The sequence below is a fragment of the Mustela nivalis genome (genome assembly GCF_964662115.1).
Source record: "Mustela nivalis genome assembly, chromosome: 18".
In the NCBI taxonomy this organism is placed as follows: Eukaryota; Metazoa; Chordata; class Mammalia; order Carnivora; family Mustelidae; genus Mustela; species Mustela nivalis.
The window spans coordinates 12,579,964-12,602,242 of NC_139037.1; the positions used below are offsets into that span (position 1 = coordinate 12,579,964).

Here is a 22,279-nt window from a genome sequence, read left to right on the forward strand (position 1 = left end):
CAGCTGTGGGCATCAGGGAGGCAGAGCGCCAGTGCCAGTGGGAAGGAGCAAGCATGTGCGGCTGCGAGTTTCCGTCATTTCTTTATTGGGGCAGGGGGTGTGTCATTGATACGGACTTCCGGGCTGGTCCCTGTCTGCAGACAGGTATGCATACTCCAGTGTGCACACACAGCACGAGGCCAGAGCTCTGGCGGGCTGGAGAGAGGTCAAGCTCTTTTACAAGAGGATGTTAGAGACTGGTCCCAGAGAATGGGTGGTGTCTGAGGCTTCGGCCGCACCCTGGTGGGAAGCCGGCTGCCTGAGCACCAGGGTGCAGCTGCCAGCAATGGGGGCCCAGAGGGCTGGGCTGTGTGAGGAGCTTGGGTGGCCAGCCTCTGTGCCCTTACCCCGAGCTGGTGGCCAGGCCCGGCCCTGCCCTTGAGGCAGGTGTTCGAGCTCCTCAGGGTGGGGGCCCGAAGACCTTGAATGCTCCACGGGGCCACTCCTTGGGCCCTTCTCCATGCCAGGACCGTCAGAGGACAACCCTCCGGTCCAGGTGATCCCCACGCCCACTCCGCTGGTGCCTAACTTCCAGGTGCTTCTTCTGGACCTTCTCAAAGTGCTGCAGCAGCTCTGCGTAGTCGATGCTGGAGGAATCCGCTTTCTGCGCCTTGGGGGCTGCTTGTGGACTGTTTCTGGGGAAGAAGAAGGGCTCAGCATCAGTCTCGGCAAGCTGGGGAGGGAGCTGGGGGCCAGGTGGCACCGGGCATAGGAGGGCCGGGGTCAGGGCAGGGCCACAGGCTCACGGAGCTCAACCTTGGGGAGTACGTCTGCCTCAAGGCCGGGATCCCTTGCCCAACGGTCAGCCCCAAAGCAGGGGAGCCCTGTGAAAATCCCCTCCCCCTTAAGTGCTGGGACCAGTCAACAGTGCTGCTTGGATATGGTCTTCAGTCTGTGGGCTGGCAATGGGGCCCAGAGCAGGCATCGCATCGGGAAGCATTTCCTGTTTACGACTGGCTCCCTTTGGGGTGAAAGCCAGGGCTAGCAGCCAGCCAGGAAGCCAGCTGGGGCCTGGAACAGGGTCCAGGGAGAAGGGGGAGGAGGCAGCCTGGCCCTTTCTCTGGGGCAGGACTAGGCCTGCAGACAACAAGGACTGTCTACTGCTGAAGAGACTCTACTGGGCCTTTAGCTTGGCAGGACATCGATTTTTGAGTGTTGAGGTCCAAAGGCCTGTGGTCATTTTCTGTCCCTGAGGGAGGAGAGTTGGTTTCACCACCGGGCATGCTGGCGGTTCCTACAACTCCTGTTGTTACCACCCCCTCCCCCTGCTCTGTACAGTTGCACAGGTCGTGCAGAGCGCAGCTACAATGTGCCTGATGCTCCCTGGGGTCGTGCAGGGTAATAGCCCTGTTCAGCTTGCCCCAGGGACTAGATCCCCTGGGGCCCTGCCCTGTTTATAAGCACCCCTCCAAAGAATCTCCTGGAAGTCTGCTTCTCTCTCAACTGAGCCTCCCTGGCTTAGGAAACAGATCTGTGTGGGCTGGAAAAATATTGGCTTCTAGCCCCTAAGGCCTGGTGGCCCTAGTAAGGGGGGAGTCTCATGAAGGCTGTGGGCTGTTCATGAGAATCCTTGGACCCCCTGAGTTCATGGACAGACCCCAATATTGAGGCACAAGAACTGAACACACAAGCTAGATAAGCCGGGATCCAACTGGAACACAACCACTTCCTAACCACTGGACCTTGGGCCCATGGCTCAGCTTCCTCCTCTGTAAAGGGGGGACGGCCACAGAAGCCACTCCATGGGGTAGGTGTGAGGGTTCCCTCAGATTCGACACGGAAGGGCTTAGTCTGGTGCCCAGCCCCAGCTTGATAGGGGGCCACCATGGCTACAACCCTGGTCCTTGAGGTGAGGCCAGCCGGGACCCAGCAGCTCAAGGCCGCCTGTTTACCTGTGGCTCAGTCCACTTGGGGGGGGAAACGATGGCCCTTCACCCCAAGGAAACGCTCCCCAGTAAGCTTGGCCCCTGACAGGCCTCTCTGACCACTCACTTGGCTGCTGAGGCAGGACCAGGGGCGGTGGGAACCCTTTCCAGAGTCAGGATGGGGCTGGAGCTTGGAGGTAGCCCCCTGCCTGCTCAGTGTGTTCCCCCCTGCTGAAGGCACCCTAGACAGCGGCGTGGCCCCCGCTTTCCTGGGCCTCAGGCAACATCGGTTCAACAAAGACCAGCAGGAGCCACGTGGCTCTGGTGCGGGCAGGCTGCGGGTGGCATTCTTAACTCCAGCTCCTGTATTCAGCTCCCCTGGGAATGGGGAAGGAGGCTCCCTGTCATAGTAGCTCTGTGGTCCCGGTGTCACCGCCCTGAGAGAATAACCTGGGCTTCTGGGGAAGCCGAGGGACACCCTGCGGTTTAGAGCTCTCACTAGGGAGTGGCCAGGCGCAGCCCCAGCCCCTCAGGCAGAGATGCGGGACACCTGTGGGCCTGGGAACACGCGCCCAGATGGGACACTGCAGTACGTGCCTAGGTGTCCGTGGGTCTGTCTGCTGCTCCCCTCGACACTAATGGCAAGCCCAGGCATCAGGTCCAGAGTAGGACTGAGATTAGGGGTTTCTGTGGAGATGCCAGCAGTGGCAGCCAACCCGGGGGATCTGCCCAGAGGTGCCTGGGACAGCGTGTGGGGGTGGGGAGGAGTGGGCCACACCTGTGCTCCCTGGGCCCTCGGTGACTCGGCCTCCCTCCCTGGAGCCCTCCTGGCCTGAGGTCTTCTGTGTGTGTGTAGGGAGGGCGGAATGGGGAGGAGCGTGTCCCGTGGGGGTAGGGTAGGTCTCCTCTGAGCATGTGGGCCAGGGCTCCTCTCCCTGCCTGTCACAGCGGGCACAGCTGTCGCGCAAGCCCTTCCTGCTTTGTTGACAACACCCCGCGGGCAGTCAGTGGCTGGAGGACACCCCACCAGCAGCGGAGAGACCCAAAGCTGGCCCTCTCTCCTGCCACCCCCACCCATGCACCTGTGACCAGCTTTTTGCTTCAGAGGTTCCCTCCTGTGTCACTGAGATGGTTTCTGGGGAGTAGCCTGGAAGCCCGAGTGTGGCCAGGGTCTCCGAGCTCTGCTGGCGCCTTGAGCACACAGAATGAGGGATGGGGGAGGGGTACAGAACCCCCCACCCCCAGCTGTTCCTGGCTTGCAGGCCTGTCAGGCAACCCAAAGCTGTCTTCCAGCTGCCTGCCCCTCCCAGCGCTGAGACTATCCCTGTCTCCCTCTCCTGGGTGTGAGCTGTCCCTCTGTGCCCAACCCTGCAATCTGACCCCTCCCCCAGCTGTTCTTGGGGCCCCCTCCCCGCCCAATGTCTCCTTGCTCGTTTCTGTGCCAACTCTTCCAGGGTCCCTGAGAAGAAAGGCTGGGCACCTGAGGCCTTGAAGGCTGGGCCGAGCCTCAACCATCCATTTAACCCAAATGCTCATTTACTAATGAAGAAACCAAGAACCAAGAGACGGATCTGAGGTCACACAGCAAATCTTGAGCAGAGCTTGGATCAGATCCTAATCCAGGGGGCGCCTGGGTGGCTCAGTGGGTTAAAGCCTCTGCCTTTGGCTCAGGTCATGATCCCAGGGTCCTGGGATCGAGCCCCACATGGGGCTCTCTGCTCAGCGGGGAGCCTGCTTCCCCCTCTCTCTCTGCCTACTTGTGATCTCTCTCTCTGTTCAAAAAAAAAAAAAAAAAAAAAAAAAATCTTAGATCCTAGTCCAGGCCTGTGGCCTGCCCACTGACCTGAGAACCCAGAGGTCTCAAACCCTTGGCCCAAGACTGCCTTGACTCTGACCATGGGACGCTTAGGGAGAATCCTTTATCCCCAGCTTCCCTCCCTCTGCACATTTGTACCCGGGCCTGGAGCACGCCGTGAGGGCTCCTACTACCTCGAGCTTTACAACCCCACCCCCCACAAGATGTCATGGGCAGAGCTCTGATAGGTATATGGCCCTCAGCAGTCCAGGGTCTGGAAGGCGGCCTGGTTGGGGGTGGGGACCAGAACCAAAGGTCACAGGAAGCAGCCCTTCCTGCCTCCTTCTCCCGTCCGCACCACTGCACTTTTCCTCCTAAGTGCCTGCCAGGTGACCCTAACACCCAGACAGTAGAAAGGCTGGTGCAGAGGCAAGGCCAGGGATGCTACGGTGTGGCTTCAGGGCCTGAGTCCCAGGAGCTAGAGGTATCCCCACCAGGGGCATCCAATGGGGACCGCAACTCCCTGCTCCCTGGGGATCACTCAGGCATCACTAGGAGCAGCCGGGACTGTGTCCAGCTCTGCCTCCTGGAGCACCACTGTCCAGGTAAGTGGGTGGGGTAGGCAGGAGCTGGGCCTTGGCCGGGGTGGGGGGTGAGGGCACACCCGCCGGGGACTCAAGCCCCTCCAGCCGGCCTGCCTCCAGCCGGCCTGGGTAGCCAGCCTGTCAGGTGGTCTGCCACCAGCCTCTGGAGAGGCCAAGCGGGACGGGAGGGGTGGTGGGAGCCTAAAGCCAGTGCCACAGGGGGCACGGGGCTTGGGTCTGGGGCCCTGAGTATTAGGCTGCCCATTCCAAGGCTGCCCGCATCAGTCCCAGGGGCCGAAGCCCGAGGCCCTTCACAAAAAGCGAGGTGCCAGGCCTGCCAAGTGGCTCTAACAGCCTGGGAGGGAACTCTAGACACACAGGGCATCTGATGCGAGCTGCGTGTGCTCCATTCAGCGTAAATCTCCTCAGTGGCTCTGCTGGTTTCCATGGCGACCTGACAAGTGAAATTTTCCATCTCGGATGCCAGATGCCTGTGGATGAGGCAGAGCCTGCAAGGGTTACCAAATATAGACACAGCCCTGCAGGCTCTGGGGGCCGGGCCAGCCGTGGGTTTGGGGTGGGAGCCGGGCTGGACAGCCCCCTCCCCCGGGGCCACAGCCCTCCTGCCTGGAGGCGGCCATGCTGGGACCCGTGGCGGCGGTGTGCCCAGGACCTGCTCTTCCCATGGGCAGGACCTGAGCGGGGTAGCTGCGGATGCAGCCCGTCTCCCGTCCCCAGGGTAGGCTCCCTCCAGGGTAGGCTTCGGAAGGCCGCAGTGAGGCTGGGGTCTCTCTGAGGCCCAGGCTGGAGCCTCTGCCGTAGACCGAGGAGATGGCCACCCAAGGCCGGGCTCTCATGCCTGTCTGAGTGGGACTGGGCGCTTATCTCTGGCCTAGGATGTGAACCGAACTCCCTCCACCTCGTCCTGCAAGTGGCTTCCCTCCAGGGGCATCCGTCTGGGTGACTGGCATGCTCTCGCATTTTTTGACTAACTCAACCCTGACCGTGTGGAGAAGGTATCGTCAGCCTGTGCCACCTTGTAAACCGTCCTGCAGCCCCTCCTCCTGGGGCCCTGAGAGGCCCGAGGGCCGGTGGCAGTGGGGTGGCCGGTCTCCATGGTGGCCGGGGGCTGTGGTTCCGAGGCGAGGGAGACCCCTCTGGCCAGCCTCCCCTGGGGGCAGGGTGGAGGGCAGCGGTCCCCAGCAGCACTCACTCGGTCTGGAGCAGCTCGGGGTTGGGCACGCACTGCAGCCGGCGGGACAGCAGCTGGAAGGCGCTGCTCTGCGGCAGCAGCATAAGCAGGCCATACAGGGCCTTGATCAGGTGTGGGTGGCTCTTCACGTCCAGGAGCTGCAGGCGCAGATCTGCAGCAGGGCAGAGGAGAGAGGTCAGGGCTCACTCACTGCCCCAGGCCTGCCTGGGAACCGGCCAGCCAGAGGCCTGTGCTTTAGAGGGAGGCAGGGGCTCCCCCACAGTCAGACACACCCGCCCTCTCCTCCAGGGTCACCTTGCCTGTCCCTGGGGCATCCCCCCCTTTCTTCCTGCCCATCTGTGCTGAGCGAGCCCTCGGCCTGACAACCCCTGTGCTGCCGCGGGGCCTGGGCCCTGAGCCCCTACCCTCACTGCAGCCCGGTAATGAGGGGGCTCGGGGCCTGGAGTGTAACAGATTCCCCGGTCTGCTCTGCACGTGCCAACACAAGAGAGCTATAAATAGGGTGAGCAGGAGAGAAAGCCCGGATTAGGGCAACTTTAAGGGAGGGCAGGATGGAAGAACGCTGGTGCGTGTGGCAAAACACACACCAAGCTCTGGAGTGTCTGGTACGTGCTTCTGGAAAGCCACCTTAGGTACCAGCCCTGGCAGTACCGCACTAGATGGGAGCGGCGCCCCAGTCCTGCCTAGCACCTGTCCCAAGTCAGCAGCCCCACGCCGCCCTCCTCTGAGCCCCTCCGGGAGAATCATGGGCTCCTGCCTTCTTGTGTCTCGAAGGCCTAGTCCCAGGCATCACTGGGAGGAAATGTGCCACCAACACCCAGAGAGGCCATGGCACCCCAGCAGCCGTGCAGGGGTCTGGGCTGACCGCTGGAGCCAGAGCAGCCAAGCCCAGCTGCCCCCAGCCCCTGCACCCCAACCCTCTTCTTGCCACAGGGAGGAGCCGCCCGTGGAGACCCGAGTAGCTGGGGCTGTGGGGCCAAGCCAGTCCCCGGGAGGCCAGGCAAGCCGGGAGTGGGATGGGGAGCCGAGCAGGAGCAGGGTGCCTCTGCTGCGGTCACCCCCGCAAAGCCCTGGTGAGAGGGCACTCGTGGCTTCTCCGGGGTCAGGCTGGACCTGACCTCAGGAGAGTGTGTGTGCCTGGCTGCTCCAGAAGGCCCTTGGGGAAGTGAGATGGCAGGCCAGGGGACCACGTGGGACAGGCTTGGCTGCACGCCGCTGGGAACAGGGTCTTTGTCCCGGGCCTCTAGCCCTGTGGTGCCCGGCTGTGTGGAGAAGCTCGGACAGGTTCAAGGCGCTGCCAGGGAGCAGGAGGCTGGGGCAACCGGCAGGACAGGAGGGAGGCCACCGGCAGGGCTGCCTCCCTGCTTCCTGACTTACTGCAAGCGTGGGATTTTTATTCTGGGGGCTGCCCTCTCTGGGGAGCAAGCGCCAGGTGCGCTGAGATGCCAAGGGCTGTGCGCGTCCCAGCTAGCGGCCAGCGGCCACTTCTGCACATTCAGCCTAAATGTGACCATCTGGCGGCTCCTGCCCAGCCGCTCCCCACGAACGCCAGCTCTGCTTTGCAGAGAGGGGAAGATGTAGCTCCTGGGCACAGAGAAGCCCCTGCAGGTGGGCCCAGGGAGCCCCTCAGCTTCTGAGAGTTGGGGCACAGGGCAGTGTGCTTGCAGGGGGCGTGGGAACAGCTCTGGACCGGCCGCTCCGGGTCCCCAAGTGGGGATGTCATTCACCTTCAGATGGCCTGCATCTGCGAGACCCACCTTCAGGCACTCGCCCTGATGCCACTCGTCCCGGTCTTGCTGGACTGGACGCCCCAGCACTGTCATCCCCGGCCTTTTGTTCCGGCATTGGAGGACCCCCTCCCCACCTCCGCCGGTTGGGGGAGCCCCCTCCCCGCCCCCTCCCTGAGGCAGGGCGGAGTGGCGGGGGGGGAAGGCTCTTACATGTGAAGATGGGGCACTCGATCAGCTGCACCAGCTTGTCCACCTCTGTGAGGAAATCCACTGTGACCTCCAGGTCTCCGCTGGGTGGGGGTCAAGGAAAGTCTGACTGTTGGGCCGGGATGGCAGGCCTCTGGGAGGGGCCTCTGTGGGAGTGCGGGCCGTCGGACAGTGGGGGGACTCGGGGGCTGGGAACGCGTGCTCTTCCCACTCGGGTCCTGCTCTGCTGAAGCACGAAGGTCCACCAGTCTACCTGCCTTTTTACTTCTCCATCCCTCAGTGAAAAAGGGCCCAAGGGTCCCCCTGCGTGGGCACTCCGGTTCTGCACGGGGGCTCTCTCCTCTGCGCCCTCCCGGCTCTGAAAGGCTCTTATCTCAGCCCTGCAGACCGGGGGGGGGAGGCTGCGGAGGAAAGGTCCCGGTTCCTGCGTGAGTGGATGCCTGTCGGCAGGGCCAAGGTCAGGGCTGCAGCAAGCAAGCGTGTGGCCCATAGTCTCTGGGCCACACCAATGACTGAGAAAAGCAAATTTAGGGTGTGGATGGAGAGCAGGCAGCCTTGGGGAGTGAGGCGAGGCCACACCGACCCTCAGTGGAAGAACCTCAGGGCAATTCTCTCCTTACCCCCAGCTCCCGCTCCCATCAGGAAAGGAGGCCCATTTTGTGTCCTAAGCAGCTTTTTAATCCAGGGTCACGCGCTGGGCATTCACAGAGGAAGCTGGTGTGCTTCAGCCTTCTAAGAACTGTGACCAATCTGCCCACAGATTCCTTTCCAGGCCCCAAGGCGAGCTGCGGGTCTTCTCTTCAGCTGAGGCCTCTCCCCCCGCCTGCTTCTCCCCGCTGTCCCAGCCAACCTGGGCTCCCTCTGGCTCTGTGGCCCCAGAAGGTCCTTGAGTTCACCAGCAATGGTGCAGACACCAGAACTCAAGCGTGCAGGCCTCACCCGGGTCCCCCCACTGCAGTCCACCCACCTTCCCCATTCCCGGGGCCTCTCCCTGCTCCCACCCGGGGGCACCCGCACCTAGGTGGCCCTGTCAGCACCCCTCAGCCTCGGTCCCTGGCTTACAAGGTTTTGCCAGGGCAGATCCTGCCACGAGACCCAGATGACCCTGTCTGCTGCCCCCAGCTTGCTCTCAAATACACCCGTCTCGGTGTCCTCCAAGGTCCTGGGGTCACGAGGCCTGGAGGCAGGGAGGGGGGTGACGGGGCAGGAGCGTGGCCCTTGGGCCTGCCACCTGGGCGGATGAACGGGAAGGATACAACTTCTGGATGAGGTCATAGGCGTGCCGGTAGTTCTGGGTGAGGAAGCACAGGGACACGGTTGTGACGGGGTTGTGGCACCAGGAGCGGTAGAGGCAGCAGAAGAGGTTCTGGCTCTCCTGAGGGGGAAGAGGTGTGAGCGGCCGACACAGCCCCGACTCCTTCCCACCCGGGGCCTGAGATCCGGGGGTTCTTGCGCAGCCCCGGGGAGCCAGCTCAGCACCCAGGGCTGTGTCTGGCAGCCCAGCTGGGAAACAAGCCGTCACAAAGGAAACGCTGACAGCTCCTCCTCAGACCCTGTCATTACTCCCAGTACCACAGAGCCACGTGGTGCTGGCTGTGAGGGCCTGGTCGGGCGTGAGCCTGTCCTCTGCGCCGGCATTCCTGCCCTTGGCAAGGAACAGTAACTGTCCTCCCCGGAACGCTGTGGTCCCGGAGCCTGTGGGGCTGGGAGGAGGCTTCCTCAGGCCTTGGGGTCTCCCCGGCAGCACCCCGTCTCAAGCTCAGATGCCCCATCTCCTCCTTCCTCTCCAGCCCCCCTGGTGCTCAGGAACCAGCCCAGGAGCTGAGCCCACATGCAGGGAGCCCCTGCCCTGAGAAGAATTCTTAAGTCAGTCCTCTGCAAGTGTGTGGAAAGAACCAGAGAAAGAAGACAGAGGTGTGGCCTGCTCATTCCGCGTCTCCTGACCTGCGCTGCCCTAAAGCAGGCGTGCACATCCTTGAGACTCCCTGAGAGGGAGCAGAGACAGGGTCTGAGCTGCGGGAGGAGGTGGGGTGGAGACCACGGCCCACAACGGGGAATGAAGCCGCTGGAGCCACCAGCACACCCAGAGTGGCAGCCACTTCCGGAGGCCCTCCGAAGCTCAGCCTCCTGCTCGTGGGCCACACGAAGCCCCTGACCGGACACTGACCCCAGGGCAGGCTGGCAGAACAGTGAGCAGTCCCCCACCTCCCTCTCACTGATCGGCCCCACTAGGCCCTTATCCAAAGCCTGGGCCAGGTAGCACTGGGATACCTTGGCTTAGGACAGGGGGCCTTTTGAGACAGATCTGTTCCCCTGTTCGAGGGAAGGACCATGGCTGAGAAGGAGGGTAGGGCCAGCAATGATCCCTGATGTCTGGCAACGATTTAACCCAGAAGCCTGACTCACACAGGGCAGCACGGCCCAGGACACGTGAGCCACTGGGTCCCAGAAGCCAGTGTGCTTGGCGTGTGGGGTAGGGGGTGGGGTGTCAACAAGGGGAAAAGGCATGGTCTTTGGCAGCTCACGGAGGGCATGCAGACCCTGGAGCAGAGTCCAGAGCCTTCCGTGGGTACAGATCTCTGCAGCAGGTGGCTCCAAGGAGACGGCCTCTGACTTACTGCCATGGTTGGCACTGAGCAGCAAGCCAGGGGAGTCCACAGTTCACACTGGACCCGGAGATCTCAGATTCTGTCCCGTCTCCCCACCATGAGCCCCCTGCGGTAAGGGTGGCTTAGCACGGCTGTGCGCCTGTGTGCACGTGGGACCACACCCGGGACCCGAGCCCATGGACGCGGAGTACCAGAGTCTTCAGGTCCTTGAGCTGGTTTCTCAGCTGGAAGAGTTCCGTGGAGGTGAGCAGGATGGTGTTGAGGGTGTGGACCATGGTCGAGGCAAACTTGAGGTCCTCCTCTCGGAGCAGGATGTCTGCCATCGAGTGAAAGATGTTCTCTGCATTCAGTAGGAGGCAGAGCTGCCTGGAAGACAGGCCAAGGAGAGGTTAACCTAGGGAGCCTCTCCCTGGTCTTGTAACATCCTGACGAAACCCGCTCTTTCCTGGGTTTGGCCTGGGACCCCAGCTCTCAGGCCTGTGGGGGAGGGTGGGGCGCGGCTCACGGGGGGCCTGGCTCCATGCCTCCCAGCCCTGCTCACTCTGACCCCAGCAACTCTGAAGCCCCACAGGCTGGAATGACCTCCGTCCCCTGCCCCGACCCCAAGATGGAATTCTAAGAGGACCCGTAGGCCTCTCCTACCACTGTCGCTGCAGAAGCCCCATGTTACCTTCCAGACCTCCCACATGTCACAGCAATGCCCCCCACGTGCCCAGGCACTCCCTACCCCTTCCCGCCTTTACTTTTTTGGATAGAGATGACCTTTATGTGACAAGTAACCCTTGCTGTCCACGGCGCCGTCCTCTGAGGGCCCCCCTGGGCTCAGGAACCCATCTGTGTTGTTCACAGGTGTGACCCCCACCACCCCCCGCCCGGAGCACATGGTGCCCACCGGCTGCAGGGCTCAGTGGGTGCTTGTGGGATGGACGGGTCCTATGACAACCCCGAGTTTTATCTCCGATGTTCACATAAGGGAAACTCGGGTGCACGGACGCAAAATGACTTGACCGAGGTCACAGGATGAGTTAGGGCCGCTTGTCCTTCCCCCAACTCTCCTCTTGGAAGTCCTGTAGGGTTAGGGTTAGGCTTTGTGGAAAGGAGTCTCCGTTCTATAAAAAGGAAAACAGGAAATCCAGAGAATGGAGGAAAGCAGATTTTCCAGGGTCCCTGGGCCAAGATGATGTCAACAGTAGAAGGCAGGTCTCAAGGACAGGCTCGGAGGAAGCCTGCTGAGTTCCCTTTGCAGTGGCGCCCACGGAGGCTCGAGGGGACGAGTGGGCCTTCCCGTCGGGAGCATGGCCACTGAGCCACTGACCGCGCTCTGTATCCACTCCCTGGGTACATCATGTCCCCTGGATGGGACACAGGGTGCACGTATGTCCGCCTGACTCCTCGCCTCTGCTCCCGGCAAGTACACATACCCCGACGTGGGCCTGTGGGTACAAAGGTCTGGGGCCTGCCTCAAGATCTACATGACCCGGACAACATGAGCCACATTTGCAGCCAAGCTGCTGGACACACAGCCATCCCAGGCCACTGAACTCGCACTAAGCTCTGCATTTATCAGGCTCTGGTTTCCTGCTTCCCTCTGAATACCAGCCATGCCTTGGGGCCAGACAGCAGAAGATTCCTCCCCACCCCCGGCTCCAGAAAAATCCCAGAGCATTTGGTAATAGAGAGGCCAAACCACGAAGTGCAAACAGTGGGCAGGCCGTCTCCAGCCCAGGCCCAGCTGGAACTAGCAGCCTTGGGGAAGAAAGCACCAGAAAAGTGGAAACAAGGCTGTTGGGGCCGGGGGTGGGGCTGGATAGTGGCGTGGGAGGGGCTTTGCCGTCACCTGGGTGGCACCCCTGCTCACCTGTGTGCCCCCAGAGCTTGGTACTTCCAACAGCTGTGTGACCCCAGTGTCTCCGTGCCATAATTTCTTCACCTCCTACTTGGGGGTAATACCCCCATGCAAGATGGAGGTCACTCAGAAGAGAGCTGCATAGTACATGGTTAACGGGACCCTACTTGGGTACTCCAGTGGTACCAAAGGTGGGGGTGACAGCCAGTTCATAGGAAGAAGCTTGGCTCTTCTGCAGAGCACAGACAGTACTTTCTGTCCCTTCCTGGGCCTCCCACCCCTGGATGAGCTCTGTCTCCAGGGCCGTGGGATAGAAATGTTCCAGAAGGGCAGGCCAGGGAGGAAGGGGAGAATTCTGACAAATGGTCATAAATGCCCGTCGCCTGCAGCTGCTGCCGTCTCCATGACAGAGGCCAACAGCTGAGGCTCTGCCAAGGCAGCACTCTCCGGGGACCACGGGGCATGGGGACCTGTAGCAGCCAGAGGGTGGGGGTGGGGCACTCACATGAAGACAGCTGGAGAAGTGTGGAGGGGTAAGCAAAGGGGATGGTGGTGGTGAGGACAGGCAGGTGCCAAGGCCTCCTGGCATCCCTCAGAACCCGGAACACTGATAGTGCTGCAGAAGGTCACGGACCTTCTAGAAATTTCTAACATTTTCTAGAAACACTCTTCTCTCATCACCAGTGAGAGCACACCATCCTGGCCTTTTCCTCCTTCAGTGACTGCTTCTCCTCTCGTGTTGTGGTGGCCCAGCGCACGCGTGTTCTCCATCTCTCTCTCTCGTCTGCATCTCTGAGTGGTCATGCCTGGTCTCATGTTTTCAAGGCCATCCCAAATGGCTGCCCAACAGGCATTTCAAATTTGGCAGTGCCACGCACCACGCTCCGGCTCCCTGCCTTCCTATCTCAGGAAGCAGTGTCCCTGCTGCTCTGCCCAAGGAAGGAGTCTCTCTTGAGCCCCTGGCTTCTCTGTCCAGTGCACCCGCCAGCCTGGCAAGTGTTGGCCATCTCTTCTGGTCAATTCCAAGCTGTCTCCTCACTGGTCTCCCTGCTGCTTCTCTCATCCCTACAATCCACCCTCCCAGAGGACTGCCCACTGGGGCAAGCCCTGAAAAGTGCCAGTCAGAGCACGCCACCCCCTGGCAGTTTCCCACGGGATCTGAACAAATCCCAATTCTTCACTACACCTCCAGGATCTTGCATCTTCTTGTCATTTCTCTCCAACTCAGCTCTTAGGGTCCCTCCTTCACTCTGCAGAGAGTGGCTTCCCGGATGTTACGTTTCCCCCCTCATCACTCAGGGTCTGGCTGCCCTGCCTGGGGCTCGGCTCAGGAGACCCCTGAACGCGCGCTGGCAGGACACAGCAGTGACACAGCACCCCGAGAAGCCGCCCTGAAGCTCCGCTAGTTAAACCAGCGGGAGAGGGGAAGAGGGAGAAGCCAGGAAGGGGCTCCTCAGAGAGGAGTGGCGGTGGGGGGCACGGCCTCCAGCGAGCCTCAAGCCCCACTGTGCTCTGGATGTTTGCTTCAGCAGGGTGGTCTCCTCGCCCCAGGGGGCTGCTGGGCGGAGCCTGGCGGGGCTGTTTTGCCCCTTCCCCCCGGCGGCCGGGCCACGCTCGGAGGCCGCACCTCGTCTCCTCTCACCCAGCCTCTTCCATCCCATCCCAAGGTCACCCGGGGTTTGGGAAGAAGGAAAACAATTCCCAGCCTGCTGGGTCACGAAGCCTCCAGAAGGCAGGAACAATGGAGTATTAGCTGCTCACTGGGAGCTCTCACCACACGCCAAGCATGTCCTCGCGGGATGGGCAGGGGCTGGCGGGAAGTAGAGCAGCCCAGGTCTCTGTGGGCTCACTGGGTCCTAGCTAGGCATCTTCGGGGGCGGGAGAAGAGTAATCTGGGCAGGTCAACCGGGCCGTAGCCTGGAGGGCTCTGAGTACTGGACCAGGACGCTGATTGCTCTTCCTTGAGTAGGACGGTGGGCGGTGGGGAGGGAGGGACCCACTTTTCACTTCAACCCCAAGCCCGTGAAATGGCCTGCCCAGGAGGGCCTCCGAGTCTCCAGAGGCCCAGCCCCAGGGTCCTCCCAGGGCGCTGAGCCAAGTCCTCACACCACGCTGCCAGGCACACGGCTGACCGGGGGAGCGGGGAGGATCTAGACCCAGGAGAGTCCCCTTCCAGAACCCGGTTCCTGCTCCGACTCCGCCTCCCTGGGGCCTGTCGGCGCCCAACGGGAGCCTGGCAGATGGCGGCCTCGCGGGGCTGCGGTGTCATCACTTCTGCTGAGCCCCGCTTGGGCGGCCTGCCCGGCTCTCAGGCATGGCAGCGGTCATGAACATGGCTTGCAAGCCTTAAACGTTCGCCCCTATTTTTTAATACTCATATTAAAGTACTATTCATCATGAGACAGCAGCTTGGAGAACACCTGGTGACAAGGCAGAGAGGTTAGGCAGGAGGAAACCTCCAGGAGGTCTGGGAGGGCACAGCCCGCAGGCCTACCTCAGGGCTGGAAGGCAGGGGTCCACACGTGTGTGGCCTGAGGGGGCCTCTGGGATGCAGCCTCTCACCTCAGGCCAGAGCCCTGTGGATGGGCTTTGCCTTCCCCCCTACAGCCCCCTGCTGTTTGCCTGTGCAGCTGGTGCCCTGCTCCTGGGTCTGGGTTCATGCCAGGGAAGGAACAGTTCCCTTTGGTCCCTCTCAGGGGAGCAACCTGCCTGGGGCCTGACCCAAGACAGAAACCCCCACTTTCTCTAATGGATTGAGAGGACACTGCCTCTCCACAGAGGTGCCTTCTTTGGGGGTAACTTCAAAAGGCCAAGGTCTACAGCAGGGCCAGGGGAAGGCACTCTGGAGAGGGGCCGCCTGGAAATGGCCGCACCACACTTGCCAGGCTGGCATGAGGTCTGTGTCACTGTCTCTTCAACCACTAACACTGGCTAAGCATCCCCGTTCACCAGACTCCAGCTGTGAACGGCCAGTGGCCTCAATGGTGGCCCAGAGTGGAAGGTGTGCTCCTGAGGCCCTGTCTGCAAGCCACCCACAGCCCCTGCTTCAGGCCACCTGTGGGCCAGAGCAGGGAGGAGGAGGAGGGCATCGACCAGCCTTGCAGGTGGCTCGAGACGGGCCAGTCTCACCCTGAGGCCCTGTGGCCCAGGCCGGATGGGAGAACCCCGCTGTGAGGCAGCAGCTGCTGCCCGCTGCAGGGGAGACAGGCATGGCACAGGCTGGCCCCTACTAAGCCAGCAGGGGGCCCATTACTGTCCTTCACCCTGTTCTGGCAGGGGGAAAGGGGCCACATGTTGCTTTTCGTCTAGGGACCGGGACAGGTCACCAACTCAGGCCAGGCCAAGCCTTGGTTTGGAGGGTAAGACCTGCCCAGCAGCTTTGCACCCCCTTCCCCCTTGAGGACCATGTGCAGAACAGGAAAGAAGAGGCCGTCACCTCTGAGGGTGTGAGTGGGGGCTGCTTCTGCCTCCAGATGCCTCTCTTCAACAGGCCAGCCCTGCCCCCACCCCCAGGGCCTGGCAGGGCATGAAGGATAGGGGTCAGCACTGAGGAACCCTGTTGGGTGGTGAAAAGAGGGTGAGCAGTTCCTTTCAGGAAGGAAGAACCCCAGGGCCTGGGGAAGAGCAAGGCTGGCCCAGGGGAGGGGGTAGCTGGAGAGGGGGCTCCTTCCCTGGGCCAGGCTGGTCTGCAGGAACAGGGACCCCACACCGGGGTGTGGGCCCAGGAGGGTCGAGTCCTCAGCATGGACACGTACCTTCCTTGGGAAGAAGCACTCCGCCTCCCCGCCATGCTGTGCGGGGGGAGTCTGAACCACGCCATGTGGCTTTGGGGAAGATGTCACACTTCTTCCCATGACCCCTCTTCCCTGTGCCCTCTGGAAACGAGACCCGCAAAGCTGCCAAGGTCAGAAACTGCAGCCCCTGCACCTCCTTTACGGTCAGCTGATGCTTCCCAGGCCCCTGGGCCATTTGCAAGATGCTTATGCTGGTTCTCTCCTGGGGCTCTCCTCCAGCTCCCATCCCCAAGTAAGGGCATGCTGATGCCCCCACAACCCCGCCCCGACTGTTCTGACACTGAGCCCAGAGCTGAGGGCTGGTCCGGGAAGTGCAGTGAGCTAGTCTACACTGGCTGCCACCCTCCACTCCCCTACCCTTTCTCCTTCCACAAGCCTGGCTTTTTATTTTTATTTTTATTTTCAATTTTTATTTTTAAAAGATTTTATTTATCTATTTGACAGGCAGAGATCACAAGTAGGCAGAGAGGCAGGCAGAGAGAGAGAGGGGGAAGCAGGCTCCCCGTGGAGCAGAGAGCCCGATGTGGGGCTCGATCCCAGGACCCTGGGATCATGCATGACCTGAGCCAACAGCAGAGGCTTTTAACCCACTGAGTCATGTAGGTGCCCCAAGCCTGGCTTTTTAAAGAGAGACGAAAGGCAGAAGCAGATGGTGTGTCTGACCCTTGGAGGGGGTGCCTGGAGTGAGCACTCAGCCTGGAGGGCCCAGGAGCGCCTCCCTCACCTGGTGGCCCAATGGCTTTGGCTCTCAGGTGCAGGGGACACAGCCGGCCCTGCTAGCCACTCGGCCCAAGGCTACTAGGCAGGGACGTGCGAAGGGCCCCAGATGGATTCAAGAGAAGTTTAAGGGGAGATAGAGGCCTTTCCCATTCTTGACTATCCTGAGTTGACGGGAAAGCCACCAGCACAGGCCATGAACAGCTGGCCCAGTATGGAGAGACTTGGGCTAACAGCACATGTGAGCGGAAGGTGATGCCAGTGTTGAGAGAGAAGCCGGGAAACCCACCTCCCACCCCCAGCCTCCCCCAGCTGCTCTTCCTGCTTCAATGTTCTTGCCCCTCGGGGCCAAGTGCCCTGGGAAGGCCCCCCCCCCCCGCCCATCTTCCATGCGATCAAGGAGATGAGGCCTCCAGGGCCGTCCAGACTCAGAGGAACTGAGCCATTAGTGTCACACCGGAGGTGGCCCCATGCTCGATTCCATCCAGTACCTCCTGCTGGGCGGGGCCCAGTAACCAGCTTCCCACAGACACACAGGAAGGTCTGCTTGCGGCTCCTAACCCGCCTGCCCATGCTGCCCTGCCCCACACCTCCAGTTCTGCGCTGTGGCCTCGGGGCCCCCTGGCATCCCGGATCCTGCCCAGGCGGGTCCAGGCCTCCAGCCTCTTGAGGCCATGCTGGACCAGACTTGCAGCTCGGCTCTCCAGTGGGTAGCCTGGGGAAGGGAGGATCAGCTCTGGGGTGGAAAACACTGTTGGGCTGGGGTCTGGAGGGTCACTGGGCACGCAGGCCCGGACGTAGCTCCCTTGCTGAGGCTAGAACTGGATGCTGCCTTGGAGGAAAGCTCCGGCAGGGTAGACCCCATGGCCCTTTGCAAGGTGACCTCAGGGCCAGACCCATCGGGCTGAGGGACAAGTTTCAGGCACCTCTGGTGCAGGTGTCCTTGGCAGCAGAGCCAAGTCATTTCTGCTCAGAGCCCTCCCCTCTCCTCCAGCTGGGCTTCCTTCATCTCCATCCCCAGCGCCTGTGAACTGACCAGGCCAACACCATGTACTGAGGTACAGACCCTCACCTCTCTCTTTTGGCTCCTGGCTGAGGTCCACATCAGTGGTCAGGCCAAGGGGATACGAGCTACCCTGGCAAACGCCTGGATCTCACAACTATAACTCCCAACTGCAGCCTTATGTCAGGTACAGAAAACACAGGGCCCAGAGTCACCGCCACCATTCCCACTGGAAAGGGCCCTCCGGCCTTGGCCTTCGCTCTGCCCCCGGGGGACGGCTGGGATCCTTTAGGCATTTAAAGAGAAAGCAGCTTCCAGGTCAGGGTAACATTAGAAGCGGGAGGCACGAGCCGCCTCCCATCTGCAGTTCAGAAGACTCCAGAGCCCCACTGCCCTCACTTCTCCCCGTCCCATCCGGCCCCAGCTCTTCTTCCCTTCCCCCCACGCCTCTTCCCTTCCAGCTCCCTGCTTCCCAAGTATGAAAACTGTAAATCTGTTCTATTTCTTTCAATCAGTCCTCAGCAGTGTGCCCCTCAGGGCAGAGGCAACCACGGTAACCCTGCCAACTCACGCCTTAAAAATTCAGTGTGTTTAATGCAGTCGATGCCGCTGATATGTTTAAAAGTCTCATTGGGGTGGGGGGGAGGGGGTGGGAGGAGGCACGAGGGCTTGTTTTTCTGGGTCTTGCTGGGAGCTCGCGGAAGGGATGGCGGGAGGGCCGCAGCATGATGGGGGAGAGGAAGAAAGGGTCTTTTATCGACTCAGTTCTCTCTTTCTCTTTACAGATGAGCCCGGCCAGCTCCCGGGGGCCACAGCCACCCTGGCGGGGCTCACGCAGACACCTTCAGCGCAGGCCGGATCTGGACGGGAGTGGTTAAGAAAACCAAATGGTCTCAGCTGGCTGGGGTGAGCCAACCTGTCTCTGGGTTCGGGGCTGTCTCTAGGGACCGCGATGGGAGCGGTGCAGAGCTGGGAGAGCTGAGCCCCCCGCCCTGTACAAGGCCAGGGTGGCCAGATGGGCCCCTCTGCCGTGTGAGGGGTCCCGCCTGCTCCCCAGGACAGAAGCTGTCTCCCGCACCTGATCCCTGACAGACCCAGCCCCATTTTCCTTGTGCTCTGGCCAAGCCTGTTTCCCACTGTCCATCTGCAGGGACCTCTCCAGCCCCCTTCAGGCCTTCGATCAAGCTGTCCCCAACTGGGACCCCTGGGAGGGCCTCTGGCCCCTCTCCTGCCCCACCCCTGCTAGTCCCACAGTCTCCTGCCTCAAGCTGTGTGGTTCCCCACCCCGCTGAGCTTCACCTTGTGGAGCTCGTGGTGTGTCTCCTCTCTCAACCTATGCTTCCCAACGCAGGATGTATCTGGGGCCCGGTCCGGAAATGGATGCTTATGGAATAGAGGATGAACGGCCAGGAGGGCCATGGCGGCTCGCATTCCTTCACCTATGGAACTTGGCTTATGGGAGGGACCGCAAGGGACTCAGGACCCCTTGAACACTGCACGGGCGAGGTGGTTTGTGAAGGGTCTGGTTCCGGCTGAGGCGCTTTCGGATTATGCCAGGAGAGGTCTCTGACTCACAGACAAGGTCCAGGTTTGTGCCCCAGAAAAGAGGTCCCACCTTCTATCCCACGTGGCGGAGACACCCCGGAATATAGGTCAGATGGCAGGGGAGGGATCCCCGTGCTAGAGGCGCCTGGGACACAAGTCCTGCAGGGAAGACCCTGGGGGCCGGAGGAAAAGGTGCTGCTGGGAGGCAGGGCAGGTGGTAAAAGCCGGAGGCCATCCTTCTAGGCCTTGAACCCTTGGTAGTAAAGCCCACGGCTCCCGAGCATTTCATGTTTTGAACACTCCCAGCAAAGGAAAACAAAGGGAGGGCTCGCTAAAGGAAATCCTGCTGTCCCCAGGACAATCGGTTCCAAGAACCACTGACACACAGTATGTCCTTGAGAACAGCCGGGTCCTGTCATGGAGGTTTCTGCCTGGTAACGACACACGCGGCACCTCTGTGAGTGCTTTCTCTACCTTGGGCATGTCATGTACCTTGAACCCCTTTAACAAGGGGACAGGTGTGAAACCCGTGGGTTTCATGGCCTAGGTGGCACAGGGGCTCAGAAGATGGTTTGGGGTTACCTTGGCTGCAGATATCGCTGGATCCACTGATGGACTGAAGCCTGCCTGAGTTTCTCTGGAACCTTCCTGTGACTCCGGGGAAGTTTATTTATCTACTTGACCCCCACCCCCTCCCGGGTCTGTGGGTGGCAGGCAATGACCACACTGGCCACACCTGGCCAGGACAGTGCTGTGCTGGTGCTGGGTTCTCATGGCTTTTTCTCCTGGTGGTCGAGTGGGAGGCAGAGTCCAGGCACCGCACCCACAGCCATGCTACGGTCAGAACCCAAACTCAGATCTGGTTGGGATGGGGGTACGGAGGTACGACTCTGTGCAGGTGACCCCATCAGCAGCTGCCCAGACACCTCTGCTGGGAGCCCTGGCACCTGAGCACAGGTGGCAGGTCAGTTGCTGCCTCTGAGTCTCAGGTGGGGAGGAGGGATTTCAATACAATGACTGTGAGGACTCTGAACTCGCCTACACAGTCAGGCAAACAGCAACTCGAAGCCTCATGCGTCTGGGAGCCCCTGGCCTAACTGTTAGAGAATCACTGACAGAGACTATCTCTTTGACGCCCTCTGAGTTCCTACCCTTCCAAGCAGGATTTCCTCCCAAGGATGTGCTTAGCCTCCCTGCCCACAAAGTGGCTGCACACTAATGCCAACACACACACACAGAGCCTGGCAAACTGTTTTCAGGCCCCAGACGTGCTGGCCCATCCACGCCCCGGCCAACTTCCACCAGGTGCACGGATGTCCTCAGGGATCCTGTGCTCACGGGACGGAGGACCAAAGTGAAGCCAAGCACCGGTCCTAGGCCACACTGCCAGGCCCACGGAGGAGCAGAGTCCCTGTCCCATTCTGCTAGACTGTCCCACGTGGCGTGGCACCTGCAGGACAGACCTCTCCTCCCTGGCGCAGCCCTTCTCTCCAGCTGACGGAGAGCCCCCGTGCCTTGTGACACACATGTCCAGTGCAGGGGCACCGCTTCGCCCCATGGCTTGGAGTGAAGTAGACAGACAGAGACATAGAGTCTGCCTTAGGACGGGTAAAGGGAAAGCCCCCCCGCCAAGCCATCTCTGCCATTTCCGCTGCAAACTACAGAGGTGATGACGTGACATTCTGAGAACAAATGCAAGCAAGTAGGACAAGAGCCAGGAGCCAGAGGAGCCTGCCCAGGGCTGCTCCATCATCCGTTGGATTGGCCTGGAGACACCCCTTGTTTCAAATGGCTTCCTGTTACCAAGTTGCTCGGTGCAGATTTTCTACCACTTCATCCCATGATTCCCAAACTGGTCCTTTGTTCCAGGCCAAGGGATCCCTCCCCACTGCTGCTTTTACGACCACAAACTTTTCCAGACGCTGAGCATCTCCCTTCCGCCGTGCTCGGCACTGAGCCCAGACACTGAGGCCTCCCCACCGCTCTGCCCCTCTCACCTCACAGCCATGCCGCCCACCCGAGCCCAGCGGCCGGCTGCTCACGTTGTCCCTGCTGCGGCCAGAATGCCTCCCCCACCAAACCCTTCATGCAAGAGGGCCAGATGCCCTCAGAGTCGTGGGTTCTGGGTACGCACAGTGATGCTCCTCTATCTCTCGGTCCCGTGGTGACTTTCCTCCAAGGGATTTAATGTGTCCCGAAGGGCTCCAACCAGGGGCTGCCATTTTGCTTGCTGGTGGCAGCCTCCGTTCTCCATCCTGGCAGCCCCTCCCCCACCTCGAAGTGGGGAGCCACCACCCCTTGTCCCACCAGTGTCCTAGCCGCCCCCACAAAGTCATGCAATTACTGTTTAGAACCAGAAAGGCCCTCCAAGCCAGCAACAGCGCCTTCCCAAGACACCCCTGAACTCGGCTGTATGCCGGAGTTGGCCGAAGACCATATGGGATGCCGAGACCACGCCGAGGCCCCCTCCAGAAAGTGGCGATCTGTATTCTTAACGGCCTTCACAGTAGGGACTGCGAACCACTGCCCCCAAACTGCCTTCCCAGAGCTACTGCCACCAGCCCAGCAACACCACTCTCTGGAAGGAATGGGGAGCTCTCACTAGCAGTCCCAAAGGATGCACAGCCATGGAGCTCTGGGGAAGGCCCCAGGTTGGGGTCCTCATGACGTCCCCTCACTTCCCCAGAGTCCGGGCCTGGTCTTCCTAGGTTTCCACCCAGTGTCTCGCTATTTCCTGCCCATCTCCACCCGAGGGGTCCCAAGCCCGCTGTGGGCAGCCCCGACTCGCTCTGTTCAAACAGAAGGAAAAGGAGGTTAGCCCGGCCTCGGGCTGTGGTCCCGCCGGCTGTCACGGACGCCGCAGGGGAGGAAGCTCGGCTCAGTGGCGCTGGGCACACGCTGCTCCTGCCTTTCTGGCCTTCAAATCTTTACTCTTGGGGGTCTTAGGATACTTATAAACTGAGACTGCCATCTGTAGCTCTTCACAAGAACCCGCTTACAGGGCACAAAGATAAGCGTCGGCAAGAGAATGGGAAGCGAAACAGGAACACCGCACTGCCGGTCACAGAGCAAATATCACAGCGACCTCGCCGCGGAGTCTCTCGGAAGATGGTAAGAAGATCAGAGAGAAAGGGCTGGGAGGAAGGAAAGGCCACCGCAGAAGCGACAGGACAAAGACAGCAAGGAAGGGACTCCCTCGGTCCTTTGTGGCTGAATGAAGGGGGTTTCTCTTATTTGTACCCTCCTCCACCCCTTGCCAGGAGGCTGTGAAAATTCCTCTTGTGATCATTTTCAGGGAGTTTTAAGATGCATGTAATGGGCTTTTCATCTAA

The 22,279-nt window shown here is 61.0% G+C and overlaps 1 protein-coding gene across 1 annotated transcript in view; it reads right to left on the reverse strand.

Annotated features, from left to right (window-relative positions):
* Nucleotides 1-62: 62 nt before the first annotated feature.
* Nucleotides 63-22,279, reverse strand: part of VAC14 (VAC14 component of PIKFYVE complex) — a 98,991-nt gene continuing 76,774 nt past the window's right edge. The window contains exons 15-19 of the mRNA XM_082712221.1: nt 10,234-10,408; nt 8,690-8,808; nt 7,437-7,516; nt 5,497-5,647; nt 63-674 (exon numbers count right to left, since the gene is read on the reverse strand). Coding sequence (XP_082568347.1) covers nt 512-674; nt 5,497-5,647; nt 7,437-7,516; nt 8,690-8,808; nt 10,234-10,408 — 688 coding nt within the window. The 3' untranslated portion in view covers nt 63-511. The remainder of the gene's footprint in view (nt 675-5,496; nt 5,648-7,436; nt 7,517-8,689; nt 8,809-10,233; nt 10,409-22,279) is intronic.